Here is a 21,597-nt window from a genome sequence, read left to right as displayed (position 1 = left end):
TGTTTAAAAGTTATCAATTAAAGCAGTACAGAGATGCTTTGAAGTATCTCCACTATTTGAAAGCAGGACCATCTATGTGATCTAAAGTAGAAAATTCTCACTACCTGCCTCTGGTCTCAGATAACTGAGTCATTCCAAATATGAGGCTGCTGCCTCAGAGACAGAAATTGTACATTGTCCTGTGTACCTCACCAGCAGATTCCTGGAGGCTGGTTTTTCCTGTTAGATAAGAAACAGAATAAATATTACAGGGTCATGGTGATTGCAGATTTCACAGAACTGTAGTTCTTTAGTTCAAGATTAATGGGTTTACACTGAGCTGCCAAAACTTCTACAGAAAGATGTGCTACCAGATCCCAGGGTGGCGTAAGCTGGCTTACTTCTGTGGCCCTGTGAAAATAGGCTGATTTTAACCAACTTAAATCCTAGGTCCATACCTTCAAGCATTCCTTTCCCTTATGAAAACATACAGTAATCTTAAAAGCATTATATTTGCTCTAAGGTTGAACTACATGATCTTGGAGGTCTTTTCAAACCTTAATGATTCTGTGTTGTTGGAGAAGGCATTCATGGCCACTGGAAAAAGTAGCCAAGTGGTTGTGCTTACAGGAAAAGTAGGAACAGTATTTGAGAAATAGGGGAAATCTTCCTGTGATCTGTCATGGTACATAGCAGGAATTCCCCTGCAGACCTCTAACCTGCTATGCAAACGTCTCTGTGCTGTTCCTGCCACCTTAGCTTCCTGTGCTGTGGATCTTAGAGGTACTTCCTGAGGGTTTGGAATTTGCTGATGCTTGTCAAAATAGTCCTGTGGTGATGTGGTGATTTGGAGTTGTTTAGTGATGCATGTAACTAGTCTATATATTCATGCAGTCTTTTTTTTTTTTAATTTTTAATTATCTTATATTTATTCCCATGACCTCACAGCTAGATTCCTCAGAAACTGTACATAATGTTTTTAAAAAACCCCACCTCATTCTGATGTCTTTAAATGTACTTTAGTACTTTTTTTTTTTTGCTTTGAAACAACTGGGTGTTTAAGAATTTTATTTCTCTCAATTAGTGCTTTTACTCAAAAGCTTTTCAACAATAAGTTATTCTGCATGCAGTTTTGGGGGCATCTTTTAAATCTGAAGCCATACATTCCGTGATCAGCAGACTTGGATATGTATCACGAGGTGCAAATATTCCAGGAATTTCCTCAGCAAGACCAATGAACTTTCTGTTTGTGTACCTTTGCAGTTTTCAGTGAAATAATTCCTGCTCCCTATTTACAGGCTCTGGATATAAATTGTCTCTATAATTGTCTTTTATTGGAAGAACACTGTTTTCATTATCTCCATGAGAGACCAAAATTTCCTTCTGTAACAGGCCAAACCACCTTTTGCTAGAATTGTGACCATGCTGTATCTGAGGGAACACTGGGAAAAGCAATTTTCTATCTCTCTCTCTTACCTTCTTAGTACATTGAGATATTTTTTGTGTAAAGGAGGATCTTGTGTGGGTTCAGAGCTTTCATTTTATTTTGACAATTTCTGTGACAATTTCATAGGGTAACCTTCTGGTTGTTCCTGGTATAAAATGATACAGGTTTTATTGATATTTTCTCAATCCTCCTCTCCAATATTTATAAAATTCTTTGATATTTTTGATCTCATCAATACTAATCAAGGATAATTTTCCCTGTTTCCTTTCTTTCCAAATTAATTAAGGACCTCTTGTTCATGGACACCTGGAACTGAGGCCTTCTACATTTTAAATTGATGAATGAATCCCTCAGGCACATCTGGTTTGGAGCTTTTTGTGGAGTTTAAAAGTTGCACCCAGTCCTAAACTGGTTTCCAGAGCCTGTGGAGCTCTGTACAGAGCTCACAGAATTCTCCTGGCAAGTGCTTGTAAATGAAGAGCTTGCCTTGGACCTGGTTCCCTTTTCAGGTCTCACTGGAGGCATTGGCTGTCTTTCTACTGATTTCAGCAAAACTGAAGTGAGACAACATTACTCTGCCTGGTGCTCACCTCTGCTGTACTGCTTGTGAAATAAAATGTATGGCCAAGGACAAAACAGAGAATCCAGCCAGGTTCTGCCCTTTGTCCTCATGGCTGAAATTGGCTGCCAGAATAACTTTAACAGAGACAAAATTTTTTTTGTCTCTGTTAAAATTAAACAAATTTAAATCTCAAGGCTTTAATATGCTCATCTGCTAAGTATAAATATCTCACTATTGAAGTGGGACATAATTTAAGGGGAGTAAAAGGATGATTTTCTTAATTTATCATTAAAGAAAAAAGTCTCTGAAGGGAACTATATGCAAAATGAACTGGAAAAAAAAGATGGAGAGAACACAATTTTTGTATAAGCAAGAAGTATACAACAGAGGTAATGGGATGTGAAGAGTCAGAATCATTTGAAAAACTAGCTTTTTCCATATGTTCTTTTTTTGAATCTTCTTTAATGTTGTATCTTAAAAAGAAAAAAAAAAAAGAAGAATGCATTTTTCTGTTTCTAATATCAACGTTGCACATTTTTATTCACATCTGTGTAAACACTTGGATAATTGGTGTCTTTCTGACCTGCTCACTTTCAGTATTGGCATGCAGAGCAGTTTTTGGGATCTCATATAAAGGAGAATTGCCCTAAACTGGCAAGTAGACAGATTAGTAAGGCACTTGGGTAGGGAGAAATATAAAACACTTCGCAAACAACAAGCCTGAGAAATGGGGAGGAGGGAGTTGTGAAGAATGACTCCTCAACAACCAACTTTGTGGATGAAATTCTGTCTAAAGGGGTTTGTATGAACCTCACTCATTCTTGGATCATCTGTTTGTTCTTATGTGGGGAAGAGGAGGAGAAAAAAATGTCCTGAAGTTTCTTTAGTTAAAACTGTGGTATTAAAAAAACCTGAGCCATCATGACCCTGAGCCAGACTGCCAGTGTATCTGAATATTGGTTGGTCTGTGGCAGCCTCTGTCATAATTTTTTCTTATTTTCTCTCTGCCTGTGTGACCATAATCCTCTCCTTCCCTAGAAACTTTTTGTGTCCTCCGAGTTCTCTTTCATCTCCTGTTGATTTCTTTTTACTTTTTATTCTCTTCTTTTCTTTGTTTTTAATCTCAATTATCCCTTTTCTTCTCTGTCCCATCATTGCTAGGGATCATCTCTGCCTGGCAGTGTAATCACCTCCTACCTTTGAGGGGGGCTGAGCCAGTTACTTGTTAGACAATTTGATGTGACTTAGGAGATCAAGTCTCGATATCTTCACAAAAGAATCACAGTGCCATGTCAGGGTGAATTTGGGCCTTTCAGAAAGGGTTAGGAAAACATGGAAGACTTGATGGAAAGATTTTATTATTCCTACCAGGTTTTCCCTGCTGATGGATTAAATGTTGATATGCTCATTGAATAGATACAGTGTGTAAAGAGGGGCTAAGGACTGGATGGGGTCTACATTTCATGAGAAGAGCCATCCTAATGAATCTCCAAGCAGAAGGAAAACAGGCCCTTGTCTCCCAGCTGGAAGCAGGGCAGTCAGGGCAGACCTGGGTTTCAGACAGTCCAACCATTCTTCTGTCCACACAAGCCCCATGGAAACATGAAGGGACTCCAAACCACTCATTCACATTTTAATCTTCTTTTATTATGAACTTTTAAAGTGTTACCTTCAAGAACACCCATTGTGTGCTTTTGTAGAACGTAGCTGAGGAAATGTATTGTGATCTAAGTAACTTGCTTTAATTCTCCACTTTACAAATCCAGTAAAAAGTATGTAAAAGGGCTTTTATATGCAGTGTGGTGTTTGAATGTAACAGGGCAGTTTATGTTTGAAAGTGGAAATGTCATTAAAGGCATTAATATCTCTGCCTGCGTGTCCCACTCTCTGCAGTCTCAAATGAAAGCTGTTTCCACTTGTTATGAGAAATGGACATTTGGTTGAGATTTGAAAACTGATGCTTAAGTAAGATTAAACCAGATTCCTTCTGTCTCACTGCTTCTCACTAAGCTCTGCAATGTTAATGATTTATATATTGATATTGTTGACATTTTCATGGGCTGATTTTTTTCACCTTATAGCAATTGTTTCTATTCAGATTTATAGTGTCCTCTACAGAGTAAGAATTGTCTTACTGGCCCATATCCAGCATGTGAAAGTTCTATATTGTAGTTCAAATTTAACATCAACTGTTAGATGAATCACAGAGTCATGGGCTTGGAAGGGACTTGAGAAGGCCATCCAGCTTCTCCCATATCCAAGGCTTAATCAACTGTATGTGTTAGTCTGACAGACATTTGTATGACTGCCAGCACTGAAGATTCCACAGACTCCTGGAGCAATCTCTTCCAGGAGTTCTTAAATTCTTAATTATTAAACTTTTTCCCATATCTGAATTGTCCATGGTACAATTAAATGCTTATGACTTCACACATATTTCCTATGTACATTGAGATTAAATTTGTATTCATTTTCTTTGTAGCAAGCTTTTAATTGTTTGAAAATAATTACCACCTAGACTTCACCTAGTGGAGCCCTTATGGGGAATTATTCTGTTTAAGAACTTGTAAAAATGCTGCTGTTTTTGTTCAGTTTTTTCTGAAGTCTGAGGTGGTTTAGGCTTGAAATGCAGCAGGTAGCACTGGATGTGAAACCTTACTAGCTGTGAGAAGAGAGAAAGATGATTTCAGTGTTAGGAGTTCCTCTTGTTTGGTTACATCATTGCTAAAATCTGGCCAGTAAAGGGGAAAGAAATCCCCAGCTTGAAGGATGCATATAAGGGTTCACATTTCATCATCAGAAGAGTGCTTAATCTTCTTATCTCTGTTATATTTCTCTTGGAATGACACTCTTAAAGGCTTCACTTCCATCTGCCTATGAATACAAATGGGAAGAAGATCACAGGAAGATGTCCTGTGTCAGATGAGAAATGTGGGTGTTGTGGACCAACTGTTCTCTCTGATAGACATTGTATTATCCTGAAGTTTTCCCTGTACAAAAGTTTAGGAACTATCATTGTATAGCCCCATCTCACACCAAGGTGCACTTTTTGTGTAGGGTGGTTTCTCTTTATTTTACAGTGCCAAATAAATTGTTAAGCATTGATGTATACCCAGTGATTATTGGAGTATGCTGGTTTGCATGCATGAAAAAAGCTTCTCTTTCCAGAAAAAATAAACCTGCAGGAGAGCTTAGGCTCTGGGTTTTCTGCTGACAGTTAATGGGTCTTCATAGAGTAGAAGGCAGCTCAGAATTTGGCCTTGTGCAGAGTTATCTCAGCGTGGAGGACCAGTGGCTCTTTCAAATGAAGAACTAATTCCTTTAGTATTAAGTATTTGCAATATAATTTGAAACTTAGTGGTGTTTATCCATGGCCCTGTCTATCTCTGGCTGAAGTCAACAGGTTTCTTTCCAATGTTACCCCAGGGTTCACACACCTCAGCCAGTAAAGAACATGTGTTATTTTTCCCACATGGTTTAGAACTTGGCAGACTTGGGTCTGTCCTTGTTTTTTTGAGTTCTGGACATATTTGAAACTAAAGGATAAAGCAAAATTTAGAGGCTAAATATTCTGTGGTTTATGAAGCACTAATCTTCCATGACTCACCTTTCATGCAGTTTTATGGCCCTACTGGCTTGGAAACACGCAACAGCAGTTGACCACCTGCAGCATCAGTATCAAGGAAAGTTAATGTGGTAACTCTTTGAAATCTGGAACCTGAAAAAAACCAAACCAACAGAAATTTCACTCTAATATGCTGATTTAGTCTAACTTTCCACCACCTCTAAGACATCGCAACAACAGGACTTTTACAGAAAAACTTTTTATTTAAATCAAAGGGTAGGCAGACCTCTCAAAACTTGTCCCATGCTAATGTGCACCAGAATAAAACTTGTCAGTTCTGCTAGAAGTCTTGCTGAAACCTGCACTCAGCTAGAAGAAAGTACCATACCAGATAAAAAAGAAATAAAACTTTTATTTTAGAAGTCAAATTCTTTTTATCCTTCCTTGGTTCTTTGAGATCTTGTTTTTACATTTTCTTTTAAAGTCTCCCATCTCTATAATCCTAGACTAAATTATTGAAGCACTGAATCATTCTTCTTCCTGAGTACTCAGAGAGTCAATATATAAAAAATTGCATCTAAGGGGCTTGAATGGAAGGTGTTGTTTAAATGCTAGCAAAGCAATATTGTTGGACTTGTGTATATTGAGTATTAAAGTCTGAAGCCAGATCTGTAGTTCAAATTTATCTTGTGTACTTGAAACTTCATGCTACTGTCAGCTTAAATTAACAAGCTTCACATCCACTGGCACTGAAAATTATTCTATAATTGCAAGTTGAAATTCAAGATGATTTAAAGAGCCCCTTTTCCAAATGTATTGTGCAAGTTCTCTTAAATACCTTCTCATCTGGGTTTCCCAGATGATGCTCAGGTGTTCTGTGGTATTCAGTCACTGCTGACACATAGAGGTTGTGGAGAAACAGTGCAAATTCCACCTGCTGTGAGAGGATGACCTGAAACAAATATCTTCCTAGTGGTTTCCCTGCTGCTTGCATCACTCTATGTCCTGAAAGGCAGCACAGTACTGGGAAAATTGTTTTCCTTCCTGCAAAAAACCAGTTACTAGTCTACATTCTGCTGTTCAACGATCAAGGTCATACCCCCACCCTGAAGTGTCCCTGAATTTTGGATGGTCTTTGTCACATGTGTGTGTCTGTCATAAACACAAGCTTGTACCAGTTATTCTGTACTTGTCAAACACAAGACACATGACACAAATTAAACACAAAGGTTTTTTGGTAAGATGAAGCCTGGTGCAATCTACCTTCAGATACTCAAGTGCATGCTCTGCATATCCTGAAAATCCTTCTTTTAGGACTGTGAATGGTGTTACTAGAAGTTTGATCCTTTTTGAGACCAGCTGTCAATGATGAAATTCAGATTGAGATTTTTAGTCCTAAGCTTCTCTTGACAAAGTATTTGGGTTTTGGTATATATTGAGTACTAGAAATGATCCTTTAAAGGAAAACCAGTAGAGTTTTAGTGGCAGTGACCTGCTGCTCAGTACACTGAAAACATTTCTGGAGATCTTGTCTTTTTCTTCCCCCTTTTAAATGTTGCTTATAAACTAGAATTGTAGGAGGTTTTGAAGTGAGATTGAATTACTCTTCCCAGTGTTCTTCTTTAGGAAGCCCCTTTGGAATCAGCAAGAACAAGCCCAACTTGCATCCCGTTTGCCATCTGGGTTTCCCTCTGGCTTCAGTTTGCTGCTATAAAACAATTCTTAGGTATGGATGCTGTACTGAACCTGCCCAATGCATGTCACATTTAGCTACTCGTATTTCTTCCAAGACAATGACTGCAAAGAAGCTGTTTCTTGTGGTCTCCCTTGATTTACTGCTTCTTAATCTGATGTTTCAAATTAAACCTGAGTCTTCAAATGTCATTGCATTCTTTTAAGACATGTTCAGCTGCTTTGTAATGGGTGTGCTCTTTCCTACAGTTTAATGCTCAGTGGTTATGGAATAATTGAATAATGTAGCATATCTGTTTTTAATCAGGATGATTCTATGTAATTAAAGGCACACATTTATTTCTCACTTTTCTTTATATTTCTGCACCCTTTCTTGTACCTGAAATACCCTTTGCAGCTGCTTTAATTTATCAAGAAATCTTTAAGGTGTAATTGTTCTAGGGCAAACATCAGGACTTGTGTTATACATTCCATTGCAGCCACATGAACTACTGAGAGTAAGTGAAGTTAGATATTTGTACAGATCCAGTGGGCCTGCTATCTTTATTTGGTACCCTAAATAGCACTAATAAATTGAGGAAAATTAGAGGAAATTGAGGAAAATTTACAACTCTTTGTAATTAGAAGAAAGTCATCATTGCTAGTGAATATTTTCTAGGCAGCACAGACTTGTATGGAGGGCATGATTTTCCTTTAAAAGAATATGGGTGATTTTTCATTTGTTTGTTTTCTTATAGGGTTTTATAAACAAAGATTTTTACTCCCATCCTTGTCCTCTAATAAACCTGGCTTTAAGTAATTGTATGTCACTTGGCATCATCTTGAGAGATTCCTTTACATTAGATCAGGATGAAATTCTTCACCCTTCTATGCCATTGTACCATGGAAACCATTTCAGTTTGAAGTCCATGCTGCATTAGTTATGCAAATATAATAAAAGCAAAAAGTTTATTGATTTGGTGGATTTGTGATTTGCAAATTCAACAAAAACTAATCAATTGAACATCACTTGGAGAAGTATATAGGAATAGTTGTACTTCTTGGAAGGATACACAAGACATAGAATAAAGGAAATCTGCCATAGAACACCTTTCATCTCTAACACTGTAGGCCAAACTCCTAGAAGATATCATACATTGCTACATTAAAAAAAAAAAGCCTCACTTCATTTCAGAAAGCTCCTTCTGTGTTTTGTACCTCAAACCCTGTCAGAATCTCACATGCAGCTGCAGGAGAGCTTAAGAGTATTTCAGTATTTGAAACATCCTGAAAAACTTTATTGTTTCAGGATGAAACATAGAGGGTGCAATAGTATTTTGTTAAAATGAGACCTGGAACTGTTGAACCTGTTCTTTCCTTTTTCTGTGTATGGACAAGATTTATGCTGATGCAAAGCCTCATGGCTGATGTGCTGGATGTGAAATTCAAGGCACTGAAATGATGGGATTTGAAGAACTTGCTTCCGAGAAAATCTGTGAAGTGATCATCACAAATCAAATTGTGACTTAGTTTGGAATATTTTTGCCGTCACTTTACTGAGTTTAAGCTTTAGCACAAATTGGCACTTGATCTGTAATTCCCATTTCATGTGGGTCATTTATGTAAAAGCATATTGTGGGAACATACTCAAGGATTTTACACATATTTGCCAAAACTTCAGTTTGCAAAACTTTTGGATCATGGAGTTGTGCATGAAGATTTGGCATTTCATCCTGTTCCTACTGTGATGTCTAATAGTAGTATCAAATTTTACTGGGAAAAGATAAGACATTTAGGAGTCTGGGTTCAAAATTTCTAATTTTTTTTTTTTTTGACAAACTGACTTTTCTATAAACCAGGTTTGTAAAGAACAAGAAACATATTGATGTGGCAACAGAGGAAGAAACCTTAGTCTTGTCAGTAGTGATGGGAAATCTCTCTTACTCCTGTAGTGTGAGGACACATTCAGGTTCTGCTTGACCACAGCACTTAGAAAGACAAATAGCAGAGCACAGGCACAAGATCTGAACATCACAAAAAGAATGATTTGTGGGCAGTATCCTATTATCTCCTCAAGAAAGAAAAATACTTATTTCACTTGTATTAATATTGTTTCCAGTTCAAATTAGTCCTACTTGTAGCATCATAATCCTGTTCCTATAGAGCCCAATTCCTGTTACAGTTCCTGTGTCTGAAGGAGAAGCTGCCCAGAACAGCATGGCCATGACTGGTGGCATTCCAAGTCCCCTCCTTCTTATTCCAGCTTTCAGCCTCTTCCTCTCTGCTAAAATGACACATAAATTTATCACCTTTGCTGATCCTTTATGGTTTATTGTTCCTACATGCTGGTTCTTGAGTATCAGTAGCTGACAGAAGGCAGGATACTTCCTTGTGTGGTCTTATAGGGCAAGATTGAAAAGATAGGCACAAGTCATATGGATGCAAAAATTCATGTCTGCAGTTCAGGGGAGAATGTGTTAAGTTATAGATTTGTGCAGAAATATGGCAACCACATGTCAGTCCTTGTGCATGTTAGTCCTAGGTAAAAAAGAAGCTGTCAGGTAGGAGATAAACTGTGTGAGAAGGGGAAAAGCAAGCAGATTTAGAATAGAAACAAAACTTAATTTAAATACTGAAGATTTTGAAGCATAATAGATAGCATTAAGTCCCTGGCAAAAGTCTGAGTTCAGTGATCTGTGTAAGGAAATAAACTGTACACAGTGTTTTAAAATATGTGCTTTAAAAAAAACCACCCCCAACTGATTTTAAAAAAAACAAAGGTATAATGAGATCCAGCTTCCTGTAAGTTTATGGTAATTTTGTGCTTTTTGCTAGTTGTTCTATTTATGTGGTCCTTTACTGTAGCCTGGCTCCCACCCTCTAATATAGTTATCCTCACAGCACTTCTTTGTGGTAAGGAAGTACAATAATCCCCACTTTACAAATGGGGAGCCATGGCAAAAGAGAGGCTTAGTGACTCGCCTGAGGTCATGCAGCCCATTATGGAGCAGGGGATTCAGCCAGGGCTCCCAAACAGCAGACAAATGCTCCAACCCCAGGCTGTCTGTCCTTTAGCTCATATTTTTAAAGCACTCAAAAGGTTGTATCCAGATTTCAGAGATGGTTCAGGGGTTATTGAATCCAGTCTGACTAAAAGAGCAGAATAGCTGGACCAAGTGAAAATGTGCTGCTCAGTGTAGAGTTGCAATATCAGTAAGTCAAATAAAGGTTTTTCCGCTGGCAGCTCTGGTTTCCTCTTACTTGCCTGAGCTTGCTCTCTCATACACACACACACAAGCACTCTCTGCAACTCATTTTTCTCCTGCCTCGGAAAAAGGACTTGGTGAAAGGAAATTGGTATAATTAAATGGTTATGTAGGAAGCTGATGGTAAGTATTTACTTTTATAAAATAAGTGGAGGAGGAAAAAACCTATGAGATGGATTTCTTAGTGTTTGCTTTTTTGGGTTTATTTTTGGGAGCAGAGTATTGAGTGACAGAGATTTGTTCCCAGCAGAAAATGCTTGAAATACATTAGTCTGCTTTGGTATTAGAAAGATTAGAGGGCACACTGTGAGAATTTGTAAGGATTTATGTGCTTTTTAGAGAGGATTAAGAATTAAAAAAAAAAAAATCCAGATTAGAAATGCTGTTTAACCACATCACTACTCTACAGACCAACATTTGCATGGTGGTTTTCTTCTATGTTTTAATACCACAATGTTTGCATTGCAACTTCAGTTACAGTTGGTTTTGTTTAAAGACTAGAGTCTAGGTGTGCACAGCATGTGAGATGTAATGTTAGGAGTTGATGTAGCATCCTTGAAGTCTTATTCAGGAGCAAGCTTGAGCAAGCAAGAAATACCTAAGAAAAATAGTTTAGGTATATTCTTATTCTGTAGAGTTGCTTAAATAAAAGAAAAAAAAATCAGGCACATTTCATAGCTTTTAAGTGTGTGCTTTCTTCCTGTCTGTCAAATTGTGAGCTTGAACAAGATTTGTTCCCTGGAACATTATTTCTTTAAAATATTTGGACATGGTAGTTCCCTAGTAACACCAGACTGCACAACATGGAATTAGTTATTTGTTTAGGAACAGAATTCTTAAACATCCTCTAAGCTGTAAAAGGATACTTCCTAATTATTTACTAGAAGCATCCATAGTTAATTAAAGTCAGACTTTAATTAGAGGCTTATGTTGCTAGAAAACTGCTTGTGCTGATTTGAGCTAGTATTTAATTTGTAAATTCAATCCTTTTTAGACACTTTATTTAGAAAAAGCTTAAATCTTTGCAAGATGTTCTTATGAAAAAGACTAGCTATGTCTTTATTCTTTACAGTCTCACTATACTACAACAATTTGTCCATAGTTTTTGTCCTTACCTGCAGGCAACACAAGTGTAACTTGACCAGCAACAGTGACTTAATTGTTCAGGGTTTCTTTTTTTTCTTTCTTTTTCCTTCCTTCTACACTGTTTCTTTCTTTCTTCTTTCTTTTTTCTTTCATTTCATTTTGTGTAGAGGTTGGAGTTGGACTTTTTCCACGGTATTATTTGTGCAGTGCATACCTGAGCCCAGTGATGCTTGGAGGATGAGTGGATGTTGAGTGTTGTGTATTTTCCAGCCAGGTGTCAGCGGCTGTTTCAGGTACTTGGTGCCATACCCAGGCTTCTGTGGATTTCCATGTCACAATCACCCTGTGACAGTGACAGCAGTGCATTGTACCTAAGTACAGACACTTGAGCATTTTGTCCCTGCACGGGTCCTGTGAGCAGCTGTAGTACCTGTAATTTCCCCTCTTGCTCTTTTCAGCTGTCACAATGGCACTGACCAAAGTGGAGTGCTCTTTGCCTGGGTGAAGATCCTTTGGATTGGATTCTGGGTGTTGGTTGTTGGGTTCAGCTTTGTTTTCAGTTTTACTTCCCTTACAGCATTATTTTTGAAACAACATTCAGGTGACATATACTTTCTCTGATGTTGTTTTGTCATGTAAACACTCTGCAAAGTCAGTTCAGATGTGTGGGGCAGGAGATGTTTTGTTACTGGCCTCTTATGGTTTGTATTGCAGCTTAACTGCAGCTTAGACTGTGTTGCATTATAGTGCCCCCTGACAATAAAATATTTCCATACCATCTACATTATACCTAGCACATTATTGTCACTACTAGTGATCTGAAAATTTTATTGCAGGTTTTTAGTAGTGGAGACATTGCAAATACTGGCATTAGTATGCTGTGGAAAGGTGCATATTAGGAGGGGAGAAGGACATGTGTGAAGATTTATTACTTACACAGTTTGGTCTTCATCTGAAAGGAAAAATAAATTTTAGAAATGTGCTGGCAGATATGGACTCAGTATGCAGCAGTTTACAGCTGTGTAGTTGATTGAAAGTCCACTGGGGTAAATTGTGGTTTTAGCTGAGTGGAGAACTGAATTTGGAGCGTTGTCATTAATGAAAGAACAATTAGGTGAACAAATCATTCTTCTCTTTTTCAAGGAAATTGTTGTTTATTGCAGTATATAGCTGTGAGAGACTTTCATTGTTAGTCCATTTAGGTACTAAAAGTACATTTGTTAGAAGAGAAGCAAGGCTTTGATTTCATCTCGTGTCTTTGGAAATGCAATCAGTTTCTTTCTTATTTAGATGATATTGTGATTTCACATAATTGTTTAAAGCAAAGAGATTTTTTTTCCTGTGTGTGTTTTAAAGAGATGCTTATACTTGGAAGGGAGACTTATGCTGGGCTCTCAAGTGACTGTCAATACAGACATTCACTGCAAGTTTAACTTGTGGAAATGAAGGCAGAATTTCTCACTTTGAAGCTGTACGTCATGGGTAGGAAATCATCTTTATCCCATTTCTGTGTTGACCTCAGCAATTCAAATGCTGGAAACACTAGAGGGTTTTCTGGGGGTTTTGATGTCAATATACAGAAATGCTTATAGAGCGCTATGCCGGAAGAAATTTGAATTCCACAGCATCTGTGTTCTTATGAATGAGAAGGGAGATTCCAAGCATTATTTGAAAACCTGTGTGCACAATTTATCCAATATCTCAAAGGATTTGCTTTCTAAACTGTAGTTCCTGACAGGTGCATGCAGTGAAGCACAAAGCTCTGTGGCTCCACATCTTAGACCAAAACACCTTCTGGAGGTGCCTCTTTGTCTCAGTTGGCTATGAGAGAGAAAAAACTCAGATGAAATATGTGACTTTTAGACTAATATCTTCTGTGAGAAGAGCTACCCTCTTGAACTGTTTTCTGTAAACGTAGAGAAGGTTTCTGTTTGTTGATGAAACGTGTCAGGTATGCTCTATGCAAAACTAAATTCTCAGGCTGGGTTTCCAGGTGCATACATGTGGCATTGGAGTGGAAGTCCTGTTTGGAAATGAATGGGTTTTCTGTTCCCCTGCTCCCTAGATAACTGCAGCCTGTTCTAGAAAAAGTATGCTTCATACAGTCTAGAATAACGTGGCTTTAGTTTAATTGATTTTTCTCTTGTTCAAATTGAAGTTTCACTATTTAGTCAAGTCTTGTTAATTGCAACTTTTGTCTGAATCAGATGAATATATACATAGTCCATCACAGATTGGTGTGTATGACAGAGGATTAAGATCAGAAGTCCAGCATTTTCATTGTTTTAACATAACTTATTAGTGGGTTGAGTAATTTCTCAGGTTTTTCTTTGTTAAACTTGTCTATTAAATAGGCATTTTACAGTAGGTCTTCTAATTTACATAGAAAATTCAAGGAATTAGTACTAGGGTCAGCTACTACTTTTTTTCCTGAAAACCATGAAATTTTACTTCTGAAAAATACAATAATTTTTGCTTTTTCTTGGGAAATATGAACTGTTCAGCAGAAGAATTTCTTCTGAAGCAGATAACTGTAAATAGTTCTCTAAAATGCCATTCTTGTAGCATTACAAAATTTGGTTTCCATGCTATTTTACTAGTTTATGTGCTGTAAGAAGGATTTGCAGTAAAGACTTTGAATTTCTGCAAAAGCATTTGTTCTGTACTAGCACTACTTTGCAGGGAGATATCCAGATATTTCTTAAGATCTTGAAAGCTTGGTATGAAAAATCAGATTTTCCACATTCCCGCTTGCAACTTAAATCCAGTGCAAACAGAGGTCTCTTTATTTCATAAGTACTTGTTTAACACTGGCTCACTTTTGAGACTTACTGATTTTGTTGTATTCCAGGCCAGGAAAATCAAAGTCATGGTATGAAAATATCCTCCTGAAATAAGTTATTACCTTTTAGTGCAGTTACAAAGGATGACTTCTTGGTTAAGGCTCTGGCCTGGGACTTGAAAGTTCAAGCTGAGTTCACCTCAAGACTGTGACCCTGACCCCAACTGTGGGCACAGGCACCATTCCTGGGTCTCAGTTCCTCTCCCAGAAAATATCACCTGCCACCTTAGGCTGAAGATCCTGCCGTGTACACAAGTACAGCACACACATAGAACCCCTGTCCCTGGTCTGATTCCTAGCTGGTTCTTTCATAAAAGTAATTAAACATCATATTTTCCATATTACCACTTGTTTCTCTTTTGCAGTCCACATCATGGGGGATGTGAAACTGGTGACATCTACTCGAGTCTCCAAAACCTCCCTGACACTCAGCCCCCCTGTCCCTGCTGAAGCACCAGCGTTTACTCTTCCTCCTCGCAATATCCGCGTGAAGCTGGGAGCCACCGCCAGGTTTGAGGGAAAGGTAAGAACAGAAAATGGACGGCTTCTGCATTGGGTTTTGCCCTTTCCTGAAGCTGACCAGGGGGCTGCAAAGGTAGTGAAGTTGTCTCTGCAGTATGGGACCTTTACTCAAGAAGAATACATCAGTGTTTGCCCTCCTGAGGAGGGAGGAGCATTACAGGTCTGTTTCTGTGTAGAGGAGAGTGTTGCAGAGCCTGAGCATTGCCAAGTGTAACCTTGTTGAGCGTGCAGAGAACTGAGGTTATTATCGGTGAGAAACCACTTCAAGGACTGTCTCTAGTCAGCCTGTCCCCTACTGCAATTCTACATATTCTCCTACTGCACATTCATATCCCTGCATCCCAAATATCTGCCTATTCATGAAGCTTCATGTGTGACACAAATCTAACCCTGCTGCAGCGTGTCCTTCCCAGCAGTCAAGGGAGAAATCTGCAATGAGTGTAGTGGTAGTTCTGTGTCTGCACTGCCTGCTATACGTGTTCTTAACTGGAAAGAAGAAAAGAGCATTTTCAGAGGAAAGAAAAAAAACTTGTTCAGGAAAACTTGTTAAATCAAAGGGTTTAAAAGTCTGTGTAGTGGGGTGTGTATCCCCCATTTCCCTCAGATTTGGGATATTGAATTGTACATCCTGGCACAATTCCATATTTCTTTCATGTGTCAATCCTGGTACATACTCATCCTTGTTCTAGCTATCTTCCTTTCTCCTCCCTTAACCCAGTTCTTTTTCCTGGAGCTGTGAGCTTTCCCTCCCAGTCCTTTCAGCTTCCTTTGGTTCGTGTCACGCTCTGATTGCACGCTGACAGCTGCACCATCAAACTGACCGCACTGTCAGCCTTTGAAATGGTGGGACTCGTCTGACACAGGCAGGAAACTGCAACCCTACTGTAACAAAAGCAAGGGCTAGAAGGAATTTGGGAAATTCTTAACTTCTGAAACTCTAACTTAAACACAGGGCCGGCAGAGGGCATCTGATATTTATCTGATTTGTTTATGTAAGACCAGGCCAGGAACTGGGATTTTTCAACAGGAACTGTGTAGGAAAACAGGTTTTGGATTATATTCATTTTGAAGTGCTGAAGCAAAACTCAGAACACATTGTAAGACTTGACTTTTTGAAGAAAAATTGGCATTTTTAATACAAAGCAAATTTCAATAAAGTGCTTAAAACAAAGAACCAAACCTTCAAGATTTTTTAAAATTTTTTTTTAAATAGATGATTTTAAGGCACCAGTCAGAAACGCTTTTTGTGTATGATGTTGGCCAGTCCCCATGAGCACTTCTGTTGTTACTCTTTATGTCTTATTTTTTATTCCCCTCATTGTTTCATCTTGTTGCAGATGCAGTAGGAAAATGGCAGTGTGTTCCTACTTTCTCCATGTGACACCTGTGTACGAGGCTGTTCTAACTCCGACTGGTTCTTCCAGGCTACGCTGCAATAATAATTCAGTGAAATCAAAGTTGAAGCATGTGCTAAGATTTGGTTTTATAGTTCTCATGTTTCCTAATTAAAAGCTCAGGTGGGATATTTCCAGTTTTTATTGCACTCTGCAGAATTTTTATTATTTAAGTCAAATGGAAACAATTGTAAAATATAATGACCTACAAGCTAGAGTGCCATCACTGCTTTGCATTTATTTTATATCTGGTTTTAAAGTGTTAATTTTCCAGGGATGCATATGCCGCTTTTAAAGCCACTTTGAAGACTGGAAGGGTGAAGTCTGAGGGGTTTTTTTTAGTAGCTTGGAAAAAAATACACAAATTCAATACTAATTAAACTGTCAAGTTTAATTTCCTTGAAGGAACAAAACTTTGATTGAAGTCCTGGCTTGGACTTGACGAAAAATCTGAATATCTCTTCTGGCAGTTCAGTATATGAGCATAGCCAAAACCTTTTAATTTTCCATCCTTAAAGTGGGGGTGACAGCATTAGTCTTTTGTTTGTGCTCTTACTGTAGTAACAGGGGCAAAGTGAGGGGGAACCAGCAGCCCCTTTTGAAAGGTGCTGTGGCTGAACAGCTGCAGGAGCCTGCACAGCTGTTGAGATCTGGCTCCATCTTCAGCTGGGTAATACAATGTTGCTTCTTCTGCCATTTAATATTCCAGAGGTTCAGAAGGACAGTTGACCTGTTCAGAAAAACAGGTTCAGAAGAACAATCTTAACAAAAACAATTTATTAAGATTTAGTAATAGAAGCCACTCAACGTACTTAGGTTTTTCTATCCTGGAAAACCTATCTAGGCTACAGATGTTATGATATGTTGTTGCAGTATAAATATTAAACCAGACTCAGGCTGAAGAAAAATAAAAAGTTTTTTAAATGGCTAGACAGGAGCTTTTCTTCAAAGAGTTTCTTTGCAGTGGAATTGATCTTATCAGAAAGAACAAATATTTTTAGAATCCAAGACAGGATATAAATCTGATATTGTGATGATCCTGTATTCTCATTAAGTGAACAAGGAAGAGAGGGCCCCAGAATTAAATTTCTTGGTTTTCTTTCCAGCAGCATTATTAGATAAGTTGTGTGAAATGGCAATTCAAGATCAAAGACAGTGCAGAAAGGGAGAAATAGCCCATAAATGTAGGAAATTCGAGGTAGAAAGAAACTGGGGCTTCCTTTAATGGGATTTTATTTTTATTACTTTCCTGTTCCTTCAACTACCACCCTGATTTTCTTACTAAAATTTCAGGAAGTTTATTTATATCTGACTGCAGATCTCAGTTTTCTAGTGGCATCTCAGCATAGAAATTTAAATCATCATTTTCAAGAGTATGAGCATGACTTTTTCTTGGAGTACAGAGTGGAAACAGTAAGGCAAAGCCAAGGTTACTTTCACTTGATACTCCCCAAAGATCTGCTGGATGGACAGACATCTCAGTTGTTCATCAATAAATTGCTGAGGTGATTTTTAGGCAAACCACCCCAGAAATTTGTGAAATTGTGTTGTATGTTCACAACTTTTTAGGACTGGGTTGATAAGCTGTTCTTCAGTGGCACACCATGTGTGAGGTGGGCAGCTCAAGGCAGTAATGTCATGCCCTGTGTTAAGGCATTTTAGCTCATTGTCAGAACCTTTGAGACACTCCTGGAAAAGAAGACCAAAATGTTACCAGGCTTTGTTTTAAGCTACTTCTTTCTCAGTTGTATTGAACCCTGGATGTTAACTTGTGCATTTGATTGCAGCAAGCACTTAAACTGCCTTATTTGCACATGTGTAATATTGATGGTCATTAATTTTATGAGCCTAAAAAAATACTTGTGCTATAGCTCTACTTGAGAGGAACAGCCAAATACTCTACAGACCACAAACCCATTGCCTAGTGGTCAGGAAAGAACTTTCCTCCTTGGACAAAGCATTGTACAGTTGGCAACAGTGCAGTATGGGTGGTTTTTCTGCTTCATGTGGGCCATCATACATGGTCCATTGCCAGAACCAAGATATCAAACTACTAAATCTGTCTAGTATTCTAATCCCAGGGAACTAGATTTCATGGAGCTCATGGTTTGAGTAGGTGTTGGGGTACTAAATTCAGTTTGCTGCCCATTGATTAGTTATTGTTCTGCCCTTCCCTTTCCATCACCCTCCAGGGAAGGGAGCTGGATGGTAAATTTTAGGACAAGCCAGGTCAATGTAAAATCCTACCCTTTTAATGTTCTTTCTGGTTGTTCTTCTACCACCCAGATGTTGCATCTGCTTGAATCAGTTAAGTCCAGTAACTTACAGATACTTTTGCTGCTGGTCGTTGCACAGGTACTGTTTAGAAAAACACACCAGAAGAAATTAATTGGGATCAGGCAGTAAAATCAAGAGGGAGTGGGAAGATCAGCAGTGATTCTGCCATCTATTCTTGCAATGTGTTAAGAGTTAAAAGGGTAGGGAAGCTCTACTAGAATGAAGACTGTTAAACACTCCCACAACATTTATAAATTCTTTCAACTACCCACTAACACTAAAACTAATTTTAACCTCTTTTTTTACTGTGGCATGTTTTACATGCATAGCACAAGCTATGCATAGCAAAACCTTTTGTATCTTCCCTTAGATTTGGTCTCAAGGCAGCAATGTGTGTGCCATTTCCAACCCTCAGTCAGCAGGCTCTCCAGAAAAATGCCCTAATTACACCACATGCCTGGATTTCAGATGGCAGGATCTGAGAGGAGCCCATGTAATGACAGAGGATGATGACATGGCACATCCTTGCTGTTGGCTTAAGATGTTTGCTGTTACAAAATGTGCTGGGCAGCTCAATGCATGAAGCTGCAGTGGCTTTGGATCTGTGCTTTCTGGAGGGATGCCTGTTCTGAGCCTTATAAAGGAAGAAATTCAGGAGAGACCCATGTTTTCATGGGAGACAGTTGTCTGATGGAAGTGAGTGCTGTGAGAGGACTTGTGCTGATACTGTGATACTCCCAGAAACCTGGTATGAAACACTGAGGCATGTTCTGAAAGGGAAAGAATTGAAAAAGTTCTCCACTTGACTGTGGAATTTATTTGGTCTTCCTTTCCACGTACCACTGGAGCATTCTTGGGAAAAAGGTGATGCATTGAGAAGTTACTTAGATGTTTTGTGTTAGGCAGACATTGAGGTATAGACAGTTGAACTAAAAGGGAAAAAAACCCACAAACATAAAAATAAACACAAAAGGTGGCTGTGAACAGCTTAAGGCAAGCTGGTTTCTGTTTGGATCTTCTACTGCTGTGTATTCTTCCTTGGTGCAATCAACCTTCCATCATATTCACTCACCAAATGCATGTTCTCATGAGTAATCCATGCATGATTTTATTTGGGTTTATTTTACTCTATAACCCTTTATTGGCATATGGAAACAGTGTCAGCTTTACATGAGGCCAAAGTGAAAATGGCTGCTCTGCTGGGAAGTGGTTAAGGTGGGATTCAGTCAAAAGGAGTTCCCCACACAGTGTCACCTACACGCAGAATTATTTAAACACACTTCCTTTCATCAGCTGACATCCATGTGTTGATGCCCATTTTCCTTGCCTTGCCAATGATGCATCCTTTAGAAAAATTGTAAGTGTACAAGTTGGTGCTCAAGAAATTTCTAGGTTTTAGTCAGGAGTGGAGATCCATGAGCTCCACTTCTGTCTCTCCACATCTGTCTCCCTGTCACCTGTGGCCATCATAGCTATCCTCAGGATTTCCCTGGTGGAAGTATTTAAGCATTTCTTGTGTAGTCTGTGTGCAGAGCATCTGATGATGCTCTTTAGTGCTGCACTTAAAACATTGTCCCCTGCAGTTGATCTGTGCATGTGCTCAGGCCACAGCCAATATTTCTGGATATTTGGCAGCAAAGTTTGGTCAGACCTTTTGCAGAGGTTTTTTTTTTTTCAAACTGCCAGATGTTCAGAAATCCTAGACAATGCTGAATATCTCCAAATTCCACCAAAACAAAATTTCTACACAGGAAAGAGGCCATGGCTGGGGAACAGTGAACATACACGAGTGTTCAGTAACCCACCACCTCCCAACTGTGGAAGAAATGTGCTGTTTGATCCTATCACATTTATGTTTCTATTTGCTTTCTGTCTCCTTTCCCACTTTAATTGCTTATCTACCACCAGCTGGTGACAGGAGTTCTGCTCCATGCAGTGCCAGAAAGATTGGCTCCCTATTTTTGATTGTTGTGGTAGGAACTGCTGTAATTCAAGGAATATTAAAAAAAATAATAAGTGTGATGGTAATAATAATTGAAGTTTTTTAAAACACTACTACTAATGTACATATGGAATTAAAGATAATCTTGTATTATTTTCTTTAGTATGTCCCAAACCAGTGTTGTTTTAGCTGAAGTCAGACTACATATTTGTGCTGCTTTTGATCACCACTTTCTTTATTTCTTTACTTTTGCTTTAATGTGTTTCTAAATATTTTGTATTTTTAGGTGGAAGCAATTAAAATCACATGACAAAGCTGTGTGATTTCATTGCATCTACCTGCCCCCAGTTTGCTTTGATGGTTGACTCTGACAAGTTTATTTTAAGTATCTTTGTTTGGGTTTTTTTTTGTGACCACCCACTACTGTAGTGTGTTGTTTGAAAGCATGGCTGTGTGTCAGCTAAAGAGGAAAAGAGTGTCCATATAATTTATCCATAGGGATGTCCCTAGGGTTGATTTTGAGAAAATTTATTTCATTAGCAGAGATTTCTGGACTTGCTATTCTTCTATAGTCATTTGGCAAAAATAAAAAAAAAAAGAAAAAACAAAAACCAATCCAAATTCTAAATTATGTATTGCTGAGGAATACATCCAAATTTGCTGAGGAAAAGGCGACATAAAATATTCATATGGTGGTGTAAAAGAGGTTCAGTCTTTAAGAAAAATAAGGATGGACTAAATGCCGTGACTAATCATAAAGTCCACTGTTTAGGGTTGATAATATACATGTATCTGAAAAATAAGTAGCTCAAATCTGTGTATTTCCAAAGAGAAAAACAGCTGATCAGCACATCCTAAATAGCTGAACAAAGCGATGCCCGGAGACTGAATCCATGTAGGTCGCAGTAGAACCAGTCATTATAATTTTTCTTGGGTTTTTCTGTCCCATGATGGTTAATCATGAATCTTTCAGATTTCTACAATGTCTCATTAAGTTCTTCAGTTCTGCTTTTAATTTGAAAAATATCATCATCTTTTCCAGAC

At 38.3% G+C, this 21,597-nt stretch overlaps 1 protein-coding gene across 1 annotated transcript in view; it reads left to right on the top strand.

Annotated features, from left to right (window-relative positions):
* MYLK (myosin light chain kinase) overlaps nucleotides 1-21,597 on the top strand; it is a 195,367-nt gene that overhangs the window by 40,123 nt on the left and 133,647 nt on the right. The window contains exon 2 of the mRNA XM_059475797.1: nucleotides 14,784-14,941. Within this exon, the coding sequence (XP_059331780.1) occupies nucleotides 14,792-14,941 (150 nt within the window). The 5' untranslated portion in view covers nucleotides 14,784-14,791. The remainder of the gene's footprint in view (nucleotides 1-14,783; nucleotides 14,942-21,597) is intronic.

This window comes from Ammospiza nelsoni, chromosome 7, assembly GCF_027579445.1.
Source record: "Ammospiza nelsoni isolate bAmmNel1 chromosome 7, bAmmNel1.pri, whole genome shotgun sequence".
In the NCBI taxonomy this organism is placed as follows: Eukaryota; Metazoa; Chordata; class Aves; order Passeriformes; family Passerellidae; genus Ammospiza; species Ammospiza nelsoni.
This window is presented reverse-complemented; position numbering and strand designations above follow the sequence as displayed.